General features: G+C 44.1%; 4 protein-coding genes across 4 annotated transcripts; 3 read left to right on the forward strand and 1 right to left on the reverse strand.

Annotated features, from left to right (window-relative positions):
* Nucleotides 1-2,288: 2,288 nt before the first annotated feature.
* SERLADRAFT_440339 (uncharacterized protein) lies at nt 2,289-3,237 on the forward strand (the record flags this gene model as incomplete). The annotated part of the gene is made up of 2 exons (XM_007320795.1): nt 2,289-2,486; nt 2,989-3,237. 2 exons carry the CDS (start codon nt 2,289-2,291, stop codon nt 3,235-3,237), a joined length of 447 nt encoding a protein of 148 aa, XP_007320857.1.
* A 337-nt stretch (nt 3,238-3,574) lies between these two features.
* SERLADRAFT_440340 (uncharacterized protein) lies at nt 3,575-3,967 on the forward strand (the record flags this gene model as incomplete). Its single annotated transcript, XM_007320796.1, has 2 exons — nt 3,575-3,758; nt 3,804-3,967. 2 exons carry the CDS (start codon nt 3,575-3,577, stop codon nt 3,965-3,967), a joined length of 348 nt encoding a protein of 115 aa, XP_007320858.1.
* Nucleotides 3,968-4,822: 855 nt separating this feature from the next.
* Nucleotides 4,823-5,070, reverse strand: SERLADRAFT_440341 (uncharacterized protein; the record flags this gene model as incomplete). Its single annotated transcript, XM_007320797.1, has 2 exons — nt 4,823-4,888; nt 4,951-5,070. 2 exons carry the CDS (start codon nt 5,068-5,070, stop codon nt 4,823-4,825), a joined length of 186 nt encoding a protein of 61 aa, XP_007320859.1.
* A 3,737-nt stretch (nt 5,071-8,807) lies between these two features.
* SERLADRAFT_440342 (uncharacterized protein) lies at nt 8,808-9,764 on the forward strand (the record flags this gene model as incomplete). The annotated part of the gene is made up of 2 exons (XM_007320798.1): nt 8,808-9,519; nt 9,574-9,764. The coding sequence occupies 2 exons, from the start codon at nt 8,808-8,810 to the stop codon at nt 9,762-9,764; spliced, it is 903 nt and encodes a 300-aa protein (XP_007320860.1).
* Nucleotides 9,765-14,229: the final 4,465 nt, after the last annotated feature.

Below are 14,229 nucleotides of genomic sequence, written 5' to 3' on the forward strand. Positions count from 1 at the left end.
GGCTTTAGCCTGATAGCCTTCCCCACAGCCATCTGTGCCGCTATGCCGTCGCGCCACCCATTTGCGCTCAGACTCATACCGCAATCTACACCAGTCGCTCACCATGACGAGGAAGGTGTCTGCCTCTTTGGCAGCCCAGGGACCTCCTTGCAAACAGAAGTGCCATCACTACTCACTCAGGATGATCCACAATCAACCGGTCCCAGCTACCCAATCAACTGTTGTTCCACCTGATACAGATTCTACTATGACTGGACAGACTTCCAAGGACCGGGTGGTTTGGTCTGAGAGTCAACAGCATATCATGATTGACTATATAGTAGAGAACTGGAATAGAGTGGCTGATGGTATGAATTTCGCAAATTCATTCTGGGTTGAGGTCGAGTTGCTATTGTCCAAAAGCCCCTTTGTGGACGCACCTAAATCCTGGAAGACCTGCAGCGAGAAATGGAGGAGGGTAAGTACTCTTATTGCAGCTCTGAGAATCATTATAACTATTGATTTTGGTGATTCTGCACCTTTGTGCTACCTACATATTTTCATTTCTTTCTTTATCTATTCTTCTATCATTTACTATTGATTGTGTTCTCTATTATTTTGCCTTTGTGGCTCCTTTGTTTACCTTTGTTTACAAAACTTCAGACAGTACTGCAGAGTCCAATGCTTCCTATTCTCTACTTACTCACATTGAACTCTAGTACTGTAAACCTTCTATACTCTCTAATTATACAGTTACTCACATTGGACTCTAGTTCCAGTCCCTGATAGCTCTCAGCAAGTGGTTAGACACTTCCCTTAAGCTTTGCTCTTAACATTTGTTTGTACCAACACATAATGGCAAATATTCATTGTTTTAACTAAGGTTCTAATCATCAGTTCAAAAGTGAAAAAACCCTTTCCATGGTGTTTCTATTTTAAATCAACCATATCTCTATAGCATGTAAACCCAATCACATGATCTATGGGGCAATTTTATAGCCAAGAGTATGTACTAATTATGACTCCACCAAAACTAAGTGCAATTCTCAAGCTATTTGATGGTATGCTTTGTGCATGACACCCAGAGTCAACATGGAAAGGGTTTTTGGAGTCACTGTACTCTGGTCATCCACTCCAATGCTCCTGCACCAGGCTTCCAGTCCGCCATACATTTCTCCTTGCATGTTCTAGTATTACTCATGGACTCTATAGTCAGACCTTATAATACACTTCTTGCACATATGTTCTCCTATCACTAGATAATTGTCCGCATGAAACTCCGTACCTACATTATGAGTTACTCCTTACGGGCCCCCACTCCTCCAACAGTATATAAGTTGTAGCTCCTATACTCCGCTACTGCAGTTTGAATATCAACTAGATTCCCTTGCTTTTTACAAGTCTCCTTCTAAGCTTTCCGACCCTTCTCTGAAGGGTTTTTACTCTGCTCCCTTTTCAACCTCTACTCTCCCCCGTCCATTCTAACGAGTTAGGGACCAAGGTCCGTGGAAGGGCCTAGTGCATGAGCTAAGCTAATTCCCCACCTCGTTCTCCATTACTCTCTCACCCCATTCCCGTACTCTGCAGCTCCGCTCTACTCCAGAGAAGCCACAACTCTGACAGTATTATTTGAACTTCCTGGACCCTCCACATCTTCCATGGTCAAACATGTACATAATATCTCTCAGTGCAACACAGATTTCTTCAGCTTTTCTGCTTGTCGACCCCTAGAAGTGCAATGAATTTCTATGGCCCCCAAACACCCATCCTCTTCTTGTACCCCCAGGGGTTCCCCAATCCATCCCGGCTCACCTTGTACCCCAACCCCCACTCTGGATTCTCCAATACCTACTCTTGTGGGATTTACCCCGCATGGAGCCAGGAAACGAGGATGCTGAAGACCTCACTCCGGCTCAAGCAATTACTTTGCTTGCCCAATCATCCAGACATACACCCAACAGTGTTTCCGCATGCACCAAGATCAGAGAGCCAGACACTCTCAATAGCTCTGATCCTCAAAAACTCTGCTCCTTCATTGTGCAGTGCCAGCTGAACTTCATTGACCATCCGGGCACATTTCAAACTGACCGAGTGAAGATCAACTACGCTATCTCCTTCCTTAAGGGAATGGTGTTAGATTAGTTTGAGCCAGATATCCTGACCCCAAACAACCTCGCCACTATTCCTATCTGGATGTATTTACTCTGAGTTTCTCTCCGAACTCCGCTTCAATTTTGGACCTCATGACCCCACCGGAGACGTGGAGTTGCAGAATGAGCACCTCCAGATACGCGAGAATCAATGTCTAAATGAGTATATGGTGGAATTCAATTGTCTCGCCTCCCAAATCCAAGGTTGGGGAAAAGGCGCACTCCGACATCAGTTCTACAAAGGACTCCCTACAAGGATCAAAGATGATCTCCTGCATTGGAAAACCAGACTCCCTCACGGAGTTACAGACCCTTGCTCAAACTATTGACACTCATTATTGGGAACAACGCAGCAAAGTCAGCAGGGAAACTATCACCCAGCCCAAATCATCATCAAGCACCAACACCACGTCTTCCTCCAAGCAGTCCTCCTCCATGGGAACCAAAAGAACACTTGACCAATGCTGCGGAGATACTGGAAGCCTATAAGAAGGACCACAAACTACGTTGAAGAGAAAACGACCCTCAATACCACCAGTCCCTTGTCTCTCAATGCAAACATGTCCACTTCTCACTCTTCCAGCTTTCCTATCACCACCTATTCTATACCCGGCAAAGTCAACATGCTAGCCAATGAATGAGTGTCCTTGGCTTGTGGGCAACAACACAACCAAGCTGATGTCTCTGACACCATAGAACTGATGTCAGCCAAAAATGCCTACATTTATTTATTTCACAAAACAGAAAAATGTTACCCCAATGCATACCATGCTCTTTCTTCCCTACATATTTTCCTTGCCATAGACCTCGTAGCTGATGAATTCTTAAAAGCTATATACTCACTACATTTGTTGGAAAGCAAGCATTCACTGCTCAGCAGTCAGGACTCAAGTATCTGTCGGGCACTCCGAATGGAAAAGTTAGTTTTGGAATCTTTGGAACAATGATTGAGGATAAACTCCTCGATTGGGTAGACGGACGCGGCAAAGGCATATTTGGAATTAGGCGGGAAGATCTTGCTAACAGAGGCGTGCACGCGGATAGAGCGAGATGGTTGTATGAGTACTCCTCCACCCAATTTGTCCCACCAGTCCCTATCATACCCTGATCAGACCAGTATTACCCCGGAAGCCCACTTACCACATCATCACCTGACAACCTCTGCCCACCCAGTCAGCGGGAAAATACATTCCCACCGTCCCAACCAGCCTGATCTTGCAAGATTCGAGCCCCTCCAGTCCCCGTTCCATTAGGTTGAACCCAAACCACAGACATCCCAGTTGCCTCCTCAACCAGTACCAAACGGCCTAACCTGTCGCCTGACAAACCAACAAGGAGTCTGATGTGGCTGGCAAGAAGTGATACTCCAGATCCCCACCGGCAGAACTCCATCAAAGCGTCAATCTCATACGTCAAAGAGTTGGAAAGACAGTCTGCCTGGCACAATGCACAGGCCTGAGGCTGGCTCTCCTTCCAATCCAATCAGCGTAGATGATGCCGACATGATCAACCAGCTGTATGCAGAAACACACAACTTGGGAGATGACGATCCCCCCACTCCCCAACCCAACACCTCGTCCAACACCAGACAAAAATACCACCAAGGCATTGACGACAATTCTCCTTACTGTCAAAACTGCGGTTGGAGCGATCATTGCACATATTAATGCAAAGCCTACTACTGCCCCAACTGCAACCGTCGTGCACCGGGACATAGTTTCAACTGGTGTCCTATTCGTATGGAAAACGAAGATAGGATTCTGATGAAGGGATTACATGGAAATGTCAGCTATGACGACAGTTACAACATGGATGGCGAAGGTACCAAATTTTGGTGAAATTCGAAGCAAGTAAGGGGTAATGTTACGACTTCTATCCTCTTTTATGGACTACTCATTTTCTTCTACTCATTGGTTATACCATTGGACCAATGACTCATTTCCTTCACATACATTCCCATTCTCTTCGCAGTTGCATCACCTTGTATAGTACTTAGTCCTCAATGGACGAACCTCCCCTGGATAAAACCTAACTCCTATCGCCGATTCTATTTCCTATAAATACATCTGTAACCATAGTAGTATTTCTTCAATACAATTCTATGCAGTTTACGCTTACAAAGCTAGACTCCTAAGATCAGACTTCTACTCAGAAGAAAACCAACTCTAGTTGGAGGAACTTTACTCAGAACTACGTCCTCGAACTTGCCTTTGGATAAGTTTCTTTGAAACCTTGACGAACCCTCAGACCCTGTTACACACAAAGTGCTTAACAAGCTGGTGCTAGACAAATAGTCTTGCTGAAGCTCTTGATGCTAAATTAATTGTGTGCTTATTTATACGATAATATTAGTATTTTGGCAGGACATTAATGAGCAATATACCTAGTTCTGTGCTGTTGTGCATTCCATGGCTTGCCAGGTTTATTCAAGACCCGCTGAAGAATAAACATGGCCTTATCACTGGTTGTAGTATTGTCTGATGCAATCCAGCCAATCTGAAAACAACCAGTGAGTAGTTGGGAACATAATCAGGGTCAAAATATACCTTATTGCAAATGTAATAGTATTGAACAATACTGAGGATAACAGCAGCCACATTTGCACCATTATGATTTCTCTGGAGATGGGTATACCCTAATAGAGCAGATGTGAGCTGCTAATCATTGAACACTACAGTAAATGTATTAATATATTAAGCAGGTACAGCAAGGTATAGGTCATAAGTCAGTGATGTCCAAGCATCAAATGTAAGCAAAATCTGGCAGGTATATTCTAAAATGATGTCAGATAATATTCCAGGTTATATGACCATTGACTTACCTTGAAAAGCACTTGAAGACTACCTTCAACCTCAAGTGCCTTCAAAAGAATGGTTTTCTGAAGCTTGTCATGATTGGGAATATCAGATGGCTTCATCTGTGGCTGCTGGAATTGAAGCATGCCCTAAAAGACTTTTTATTGACAATAGTGAATGCCTGAAAGTAGTTAGCCATTTCAAAGCCTGGCCCACAAATGTATCAAGGCTTGACTGACCTGTCTGGTCCTGGACTGTAGCAGACATATATAGCCTGGTGGTGTGGCTCCATTTTTGCTTGCGCATACCCAGCTGTGTAGACTTGGCCATGTGTGGCACATTTCCTACAGTAAATAACAAATAAGAGTAAATGAGGGTAAGCACCAGCAGATGAGAGCAGATAGCTCAGAATGCTAGTAAAAATAAAAATAGACAAGTACAGGATGTTTTTCATCTGTGTTTTTGATGAGTATAAGGGGTCACTGACAGTGGTGATGCTGCTGTTATAACCAGTGGCAGTGGCATCATCCTAGGTAGAACTGGCAACCCTCCTCTGGCTGAAGGAGTCATTCAGGGTCAAGCAGCTGGCAAGAATTTTCCCAACCTTGGAGATAGGACTTGCTTGAGGTACTGGCAACCGGTGTTGGTGTGTTGTCATCTTCAGATTGGTACCACTCTATTTGTTGGGCCTCCTTGAGGGACCCATCAATATTGAGAGCAGTGTCTTGAAGTTGTAAGGACCATTCACTTTTGTTAGTTTCGGTAATTCTGCACCTTTGTGCTATCTATATATTTTCATTCCTTTCTCTATCTATTCCTCTACCATTCAGTATTGATGTGTTCTCTATTATTTCGCTTTCGTGGCTGCTTTGTTTACCTTTGTTTACAAAACTTCAAATAGTACTGCAGAATCCAATGCTTCCTATTCTCTAGTTACTCACATTGGACTCTAGGCATTGTATACCTTCTGTACTCTCTAATAACTAGGTACTCACATTGGACTCTAGTTCCAGTCCCTGATAGCTCTTAGTAAGTGGTTAGACACTTCCCTTAAGCTTTGTTCTTAATATTTTCTATTGTTCCTCTTTCAGTCTGAGAAATAGATAATTAGCTATAAAAACTCTACATACCCGTGTATAGTTCTTTAGCTTTTTATTACTTGATTAACCCACTTCATTCCTCATCAGAAACCCTTGAGTCTACTTTTAGTCCTCTACTTGTTATAATCTCTAACATCTGTTGACCTCAAACTCCTTGTACCTATTACTCCCTGCAAGTGCAGTTGGAGATGGGTATTGTTTTTGTTATAGTTTAAAGTTGCCTCACAGTGATATGATGACTTTGTGTTACAATTTTGAGTGGTTGAGTAGTTGTGGAAGTGGCTATTTTGGCAGTGCCTGCTGTGCTGCCAAAATAGCCATGCCACAATTAAATAAAAACAAATCATCAGCTGGGGTTCAAACTTGGTTTGAACCGCTAAACTGCAAACCCACCAAGCCATGGAGGCTTTGAACTAAACCCAACTAAACCTGAACTTAAGGTTCGGTTCAGAGGTTTTTAGTTTGAACCAAGGTTCTGGACCAGACCTGTAGTGTCCCTATCCATGTTTGCACTTGGTTCAAACCTTTGAACCAATCAAGGCTCCAGCAAGTGTAGGGGATTAGGGTGGTGTGACAACACTAATGGGATACAATCTTGGGGCACTAGAGCACAGCCTACAACTTATCAAGAGAGGGAACTTGTCATACTAATGTTGGTATACACTAGAAGAGGACTCGCTGAGTCCTTCCCCATGTATTGCTCCAGTATATATACTACAATATATGAGGTACTGTACAGTTGTAAATAAAGTTTAAAGTCCAATGTCTAGCATGTGACCGGTCACATATTGAATCTAGACACTGGTCACATAATGTGTCATGTGATTGGTCATGTGGCTATAAAAAGTCCGAGGGGGCCGCCCATCAGGGTGGGATGCCGGAAGGTCTCAAGGACACTGTTGATGATGAGAACTGTTGTTAGAAAACCACACACAAAAACAAACTAACACACAATCCTCCCAGATTCCACGAAACTTGTTTATGGGCTTTGCCTCCTAGAACAGTGGAGTGGTCTGGTTGTTCGTGGGGTGGTACGTATAAAGATCCTTCAAAGTAAAACCCAGAGGTGTATGAGTGTGGGTTTTGAGGAGGAGGGATAGTTGAGTTTGTAGAAGGATAGGGGCTTTGTGACGAGTATAGATGAGCACTACCTTGCTAATCGTAGCACAAGGTAGGTTTGAGAACAACGAGGATGACGAGGTGACGAGGTTCCCAGTGATAGCAGGCTCCTGACGCACAAACTGTAGTGCTCAGAAGGACTCTAATCGGAAGGGATGACAATGACTTCAAAAATGGGAAGTGACGATGACAGCAGTTGACAGTGGTAGCAGTGGGAAGTGTTGTGACCACACTGGATCACAAGCAGCAGAGTAGTGAACTTGAATTTAGAGAAAAAGTCTGGAATGGAGTTCTTGTTTTTTTACAAGGTAAAATACAGGGGTTTATATAGTGAAAGAAAAGTAGGCTATGCACAGTATAGCTGTGCAAAAAGAATGAGAAAGAACATGAAGGAAGGAATGTATGCTGACAAATCCTGCGTAGGTAGTTCAGGATAAGATTATCAAAAAAAGGAAAAAAAAAGAGATAGAACAATGAATGCTGTGAGTAATGTCACAGGTTTGTACAGCCATAAAGTAAAGTCCAATAGCAAAAAGAGAGCAGGAAAATCATGATGTCATGGGAAGATACAGTAAAAAAAGGGCAAGGCAAAACACTATCAGTATCAACACAGTTCCTTTATTGTCAGTCAGGCATTCTAAAAAAACATGTGTCCATAAAAATGATTCAAAGATCAAAATTAATTGCACGGTAAATGAATGTTCTGCTGAAAAAAAAATTAGAGCCACCGGTCCACCACCTAGTCCAAATCCAACAGTTCCATGGCCTTACCAATGGACTGGTTGTGTTGGACCACCTGATCAAACGAGGGAGGGAGAGGAGTAGTTCCAATTTGGAACAAGTGAGTCCCAGGCAGTGTGTGGTAGGTGTAGCTGTAGCAAAGACAATGGACAAAAGTTAAGTGTACCCAAGTGAATGGGACAGCAATGAACATGGGCAACGCAAGGGGATGAACCTTCTCCAGCTCAAAAACTACCCACCCACGCTCCAACCAGGCAAGACGAGCGACCGATGTTTTGATAGTATATGATGGCAGATCGACGTCATGAAGATGGACCTGTTGCCCTATTTGGACCGGCCGCCGGGGCTTTGCTAATATCAGCAGTGGCACGTGGTAGTCAACGGATCGGCAACAGAAGCGGATAGGAAGTGGTGACATCAGAAATGGTGGGGGTGCAAATAAGATGAGGAGGAGGAGGGTGGAGGTGACGGAAAAGTGGATTAGAATGGGGATCCAGAAACGACCGTCAGGTGAGAATAAAAAGGAGAGGAAGGGGCCCATGGTGGGGCTAGGCAAAGGAAGGGGAGTAAGGGAAACAACAAAAGCGAGGGCGCAATGCAATGTGTAGCCAGTGGCGATGCGAAAATTTGCTGAAATGCCAAAATGCGGAAAGTACCGGATGGAAAAGCAAAGGTGAGCGTGACTGGATTGCCTAATAGAGGTGGTGCTGATCAGCCACAAGTTCAAAAAGGGCAATATTAATTACTATTCCACGTGGCACTGTGCCTGTGTGGTGCAAAGGTGAGTCTTTTTGAATATTTGCTTCGTTATTGACACCTGTCCATGCTACCAATCAACTGTGGTGCATGACAACGCACATAGTGCGCGCCTCTTGTCCATCCAACAGTGTCTCACTGTTGGAGAAATTATTGCGCTAGTGCCTATGCCCTATGCCGACACTGCTCGCGAGTTCCTAGAACTCGTCTTTTCTTCTCATGAGAAGGAATTGGCAGCAGATGCAGCCCATAAAAAGCTGCAAGCTCTGTGCATTGCGGGTAATTTCCCCTTGTGGCTAGGTAGCTCTAGCCCTGAGATACCGCTGACAAAGCAATTTAAAGAGGAAATGAGGAAGGAGAGCTCTGCGCTTGAGAAGGCGCATCTCACTTATAAGAAGGAGCAACTGGACTGGGCTATTGCCCATAAGGCTTCAAAAGCTGCGATGTACCAAAACTCCCTTGTGCCACACGCCATGTACAACTACATCCTACCTAAGTTTACCATCATCCACAAAGAGCAGACGAGGCTTTGCCAGATCCCCACTCTCGGCACAGTTAATGCTAACGGTATTGACTGGCCCTTAAGGGTTGTATCGTGGAAAACGTCCCCAGGAGTAAACCGGGAGTTAAACGTGTGCAAACTGGACTGCATAGCATGGGCGACGCGAGTTTACGTACTCGCAGACGCCAAATTTCACAAAGCGGAAGTGAAAGTGCAGAAGAAGCGGTCCTTGAAGGCGGACACCGATGTTGCAATGGGAGAAGCGACGGCATCTGGCAGTAAATTTGTGGAGTCCCTTATAGACCGCAAGGTCTCCACGGCCTTCAAGAAAATACAGAAGCTCCATAATGCGCGTGTCAAAGAGAGGGTAATTATAAGTGCTTATTTTTAATCTAGATCGCCCTTAACTTCTTTTTCCCACTCTCTTACAGAAGAACAAGATCGACTTCGTGAAGAGGGCGGCCAAGAGGAGGAGGGAGTTAATGGACCGATCAGAGGGCGCAAGCAGAAGCAACGCGGTGCCTCCCCCTGCCAAGGCAAAAAAGGCGGAGAGCCTTACAAGGGGAAGATCAACAAGGTGAAGAAGGACAGGAAGGGCAAAGGGAAGGCCCCCCGGAAATAAATGTCTTTGACAGTCGCTGCAAACGGTCAATTTTAGTATGAGCTGGTTCGCCCAGTCCTAGACTTTTACTATACATGGACACTTTGTGCTAGGACCATTTTCAATTATACATGGGATGATAAAAAATTCATTTACAATGATTGTAACACATGGCCAGACTTCTTATTAAGTATCCCGGCCCCAGATGCCGTCAGTATTGTCCTAGACCACGTGCCTATCTCAATTCTTGAGGCAGCCAGATTCCATGGCCTTATACATTTAAGACCCAATGTTACCGTTGCAACCCACCTCACTATACACCTAAGTGTGGGGATGAAATACCAATTTGTCCAAGAATGAGACACTCACTTATTACTATCCGCATACAATGACTTAGAAGATTGCCTAAGATGGCAATTCTTCCATGAATTAGCAGAAGGAGTGAACCCTAAAAAAGACGCTTATAACCCTGATTACAAGGTAGAACATGTTAGAACTACTGCTAAGTTATCATATTATGGCTACTGTTACGATAACACAATTTTCGGACCTTTCCTTTAATTTTCATTCTCCGCTTTAACCTTTTTACTATAGTTCACACTCCGTGCCATGTGGCACTTTCCTTTTTCGTTCTAACTCCACCTTCTCGCGCAGCGCTGCCTTTATTCTTCTTTTAAACACAAACTCTCTCATGCAGTGGAGCTGGTCACATGGGCTGCGCCCTCTGACACCATCAGCCACTGCTTTTATCAACTGTACAGTACACTGACGCAGTGGAGCTGGTCACACGGGCTGCGCCCTCTGACACCATCAGCCACCGCTTTTATCAACTGTACAGTACATAGGTACACACACTCTGTATTAGTATAAATACCCCAATAGATCAAGGAGACTCCTCAGTGAGTCCTCCTGTTGTTAACCAACAAACTCTCTGCAGCTTAAGGGGTAACCACACCCTCATCACTACCTTTATAGTGTGTTCTTGTGTGCGCCAGAGTAACTAACTCTTGGTTATTACAGCTACATTAAGTGCAGCTTCGATATCAGAAGAAACATTGTGCAGAACACAATTCTCACCATGCCGGTCGAGACACATGGCGGAGATAGATCCAGAATAACCTTGGATCCATGCATGGCCGAACTCGAACAATTCATGACCGATAATAACTATATGGTCACAATTACAGATAAAAATCTTGGAATAGCTGTTATTAGGAAAAACTGGTTCATAGAAAGATGTCTGTCACTGTTGTCCGACCCCGTTCAATATGCGGTCATAAGTCAAACTGAGGCAAACGTGATATTAAACAAACAATGCATACTCTTGCAAAAATGCAGCAGTATGGCGGGCGCAAGCTCATATGGAAAACAGCTGACACAGTTCTTCATTTCCCAGAAAATGCTGGCAGGCAGCATACATAAGATCCCGGAATTTTATGGCATCCCAAAGATCCATAAGACGCCGACCAAGATGCGGCCGATAATCCCCTGCTACAACACGATTCAGAACCCAGCTGCGAAGTATGTAAGCAAGATGCTTAAACCCGTGATTTCCGAATTAGAGACCATTCTAGTTTTGTCTAAACAAATGGCTATAGCACTTGATCATTTGGATACCAGACGCAGATGAGTATATTTAGTGACGGGAGATATAGTGGCATACTATCCGTCCATTCCGGTGAAGTGATCTGAAGAGATTGTGTTGGAGTCATTCTTAGAACACTACTTCAGCCGGACAGATCTCGGATTACTTGAATGGACTGAACTTAAAGCTTACCGGCTTTTTGAACGGTGCCTGCAACTGGCCCATTCAGAATTATTAACACAATTTCAAGGAACAATTTACCGAGCACTCAAAGGCCTAGCAATGGGCGTTGCGAGTAGCCCCGGTGTTGCAAACCTGTTTGGTTGCTATTTTGAGACTTGGTCCGAACTCCTGCATGATCCGCGCGTACTTCTATACAAACGGTTCGTAGACAACTTGTTTGTTGTAGTTGAAGCAATGTCTGCTTTAGAAGCCCTTCAACTTGCTCAAACTCTAAAATTTGAAGATTGTGTGATGAATTGGGAGTACCCTTCTACGTCTCAAGTATGTTAGATATGCAAATATACTTAGACTCTATCGGCGGAATCCGATGAAGACCTTATAGGAAGGCGAACAATTATCTCGAAAGAATTCCATGGATTTCCCACCACCCCTTAGACATGGAATGTGGGGCTGTTCTAGGAGAAATCTCACAGCTAGCTACCCTCTGTTCTCACAAGGATATGTTCCTGGAGAGCATGCAAGGACACTATCAACTGTATGTTGCTTGTGGCTACCCTGATGGAGAGTTAAAGAAATGGCTCAATTTGGAAGAATTGAATAAGCAATGGTTAAACCCGCTATTAGTCCAGGATGACGACAACGCAGCGATGGACCCGCTTATAGTCCTGAAAAGCCAACTTAACCCCACGTGAAATTATTTTGACGCTAAAGAATTGCAGGCAGGCATTGTCGGCTATTAGCGTGAATATTGTAGAAAGTTCACAGCTGGTGATGTACTGTCACCAGGTTTCCCCATGTTTGTGCACCGGCCCGGTCACGATGATGTGGTGGTGCATAACTCGGTGTTAGTCTGTCTTGGTGAAGACCGTCCCCGCGCTGAGCAGGTTGAGACCGGCGGGTCGGAGGCTTCGGCTTCTGATCTAAAGGACCCCTTGCTTTTGCCAGTGGGTGGACCCCCCCTAGCGGCGTCTGAGCCCCCTGCACTCTCATCCTCTGACCGTTAGGTCATTGTGGATATGCAGAAACTCAAATTTGCAAACAATTCTTGTTGGCTTGTGTCAAGAAAGGTTACTGACAATCTTTTTAAGCGAGTCAAGAAATGAAAATGTGCCTTGCTTGATTGCGAAAAGCCAGTGCTGGTAGATTGGGATGCCTTATGCGGTCAAAGACCGAATAGTGCAACCTTTCAAAAGTATGGAGATTGGCTGGGATTGAACTAAAAATAATATATCCCACATCCGGTATTATCTCTGTACATTCCAGTACTGACTTAGTAGCTATCTTTAGACACAAAAAGCCTGTAGGAACAACCCCGTAAGGGAACAATACTTGTTCTGAAATTGGGTGTAGATTCTAAATTCTATCCACAGAATTAGACGATAACGTAAAGGATCCTGAGAGGGACCTTTGAACGGTGTACGCGGATTAAAACCCTGAATAAACCTATGATAAAATGTTTACGCATGGTACATATGTGCTTGCAGGTACACAATAATTTTAATGTTCGAAGTTTTTTCAGGACATACTGATGAAGTAAAACCCGCAGATGATCCGCTGCATCTGAAATGTTTCATATTCGGACAGAGTTATGTGATCTCACACTAACCTAACCGTACATTATCACGCTAAGTCTATTCTTGGAATAATGACCTGATAAAGTCTGATTAGAGAACCTAACCAACTCTAACCTTATCTAACCGACCAAATCGCGCAAAGATTGGCATAAGAACCCAATCTATTATCGGCCAAACCTAAAATAACCCTCTAGGGGGGCCCAACGTTTCTGGTGGAAGCTGATAAATGCCTGCGCACTCTTGAAAGGATGGTGGTGTTAGGCTGCCAAGTGACTGATAGAGTCGACTAGTTTACGTAACGCAAACTCACTATCCTCGCCCAATTTAGTAGGGTTGATTGGAATATCCCCCCAGCTATTGCGTCCATGGGCTAAGTGTGGAATTGCCCACATCGGTTGCACTTGCAATCGGAGCAAACCTTCCGACCCAAAAAGGGAAGGCAGGTGTTTTGGCAATAAGGCGTATGGTATTCATAGTTTCAGATATGGACTTTGATTTTAGTTTAGGGGCGAAGGCAATACTGTCCCCCGGCAAATTAAGGACAAGCAAAATCAAGATACCCAAACGGTTATCTACCCCCGGCGCCTACATAAACTGGACTGGTAGATAAGATAAGAATTAGATCTAATCAGTGCAGATCAAGAGCAAGTGTTAAAGCACGTCCGGCGAATAAGGCCGAGTACCAATACTTTAGCACCCAGCAACCCTGGACCGTGGCATGTGACCAAATAGATGCACGCTTATGGAATGTTCAAGAAGGAATGGCGCGTGATTATGCACATGACTTGAGATATATATGCGATTGGTCCACACCTTATGGCGTGATCATGGCACCTTCTACTGTGGATGAGTCATTACTTACCTCCAGCCAATAGCATTAACAACGCTTAATTGGTCATATTTGGAGATAGGTCTTTAGAATTCTATAGTGAGTTTTCAGCTTTGTAATTGATTTACATCATTGCTGACAAAAGAAATGTATCTTTTCATTTAATCACTCACTCTAAAAATTGTATTAAACATATGTTACAAAATGGTATTAATTGGCACTGAAGAAACGTACATCAAAATTGGTGTAGGACTTCAACTTTTTGGAGTCCCCAATCTGCCAATACCTCAAACGCCTCAAGCCCAACTAAGTATT

Source organism: Serpula lacrymans (genome assembly GCF_000218685.1).
Source record: "Serpula lacrymans var. lacrymans S7.9 unplaced genomic scaffold SERLAscaffold_10, whole genome shotgun sequence".
NCBI lineage: Eukaryota > Fungi > Basidiomycota > Agaricomycetes > Boletales > Serpulaceae > Serpula > Serpula lacrymans.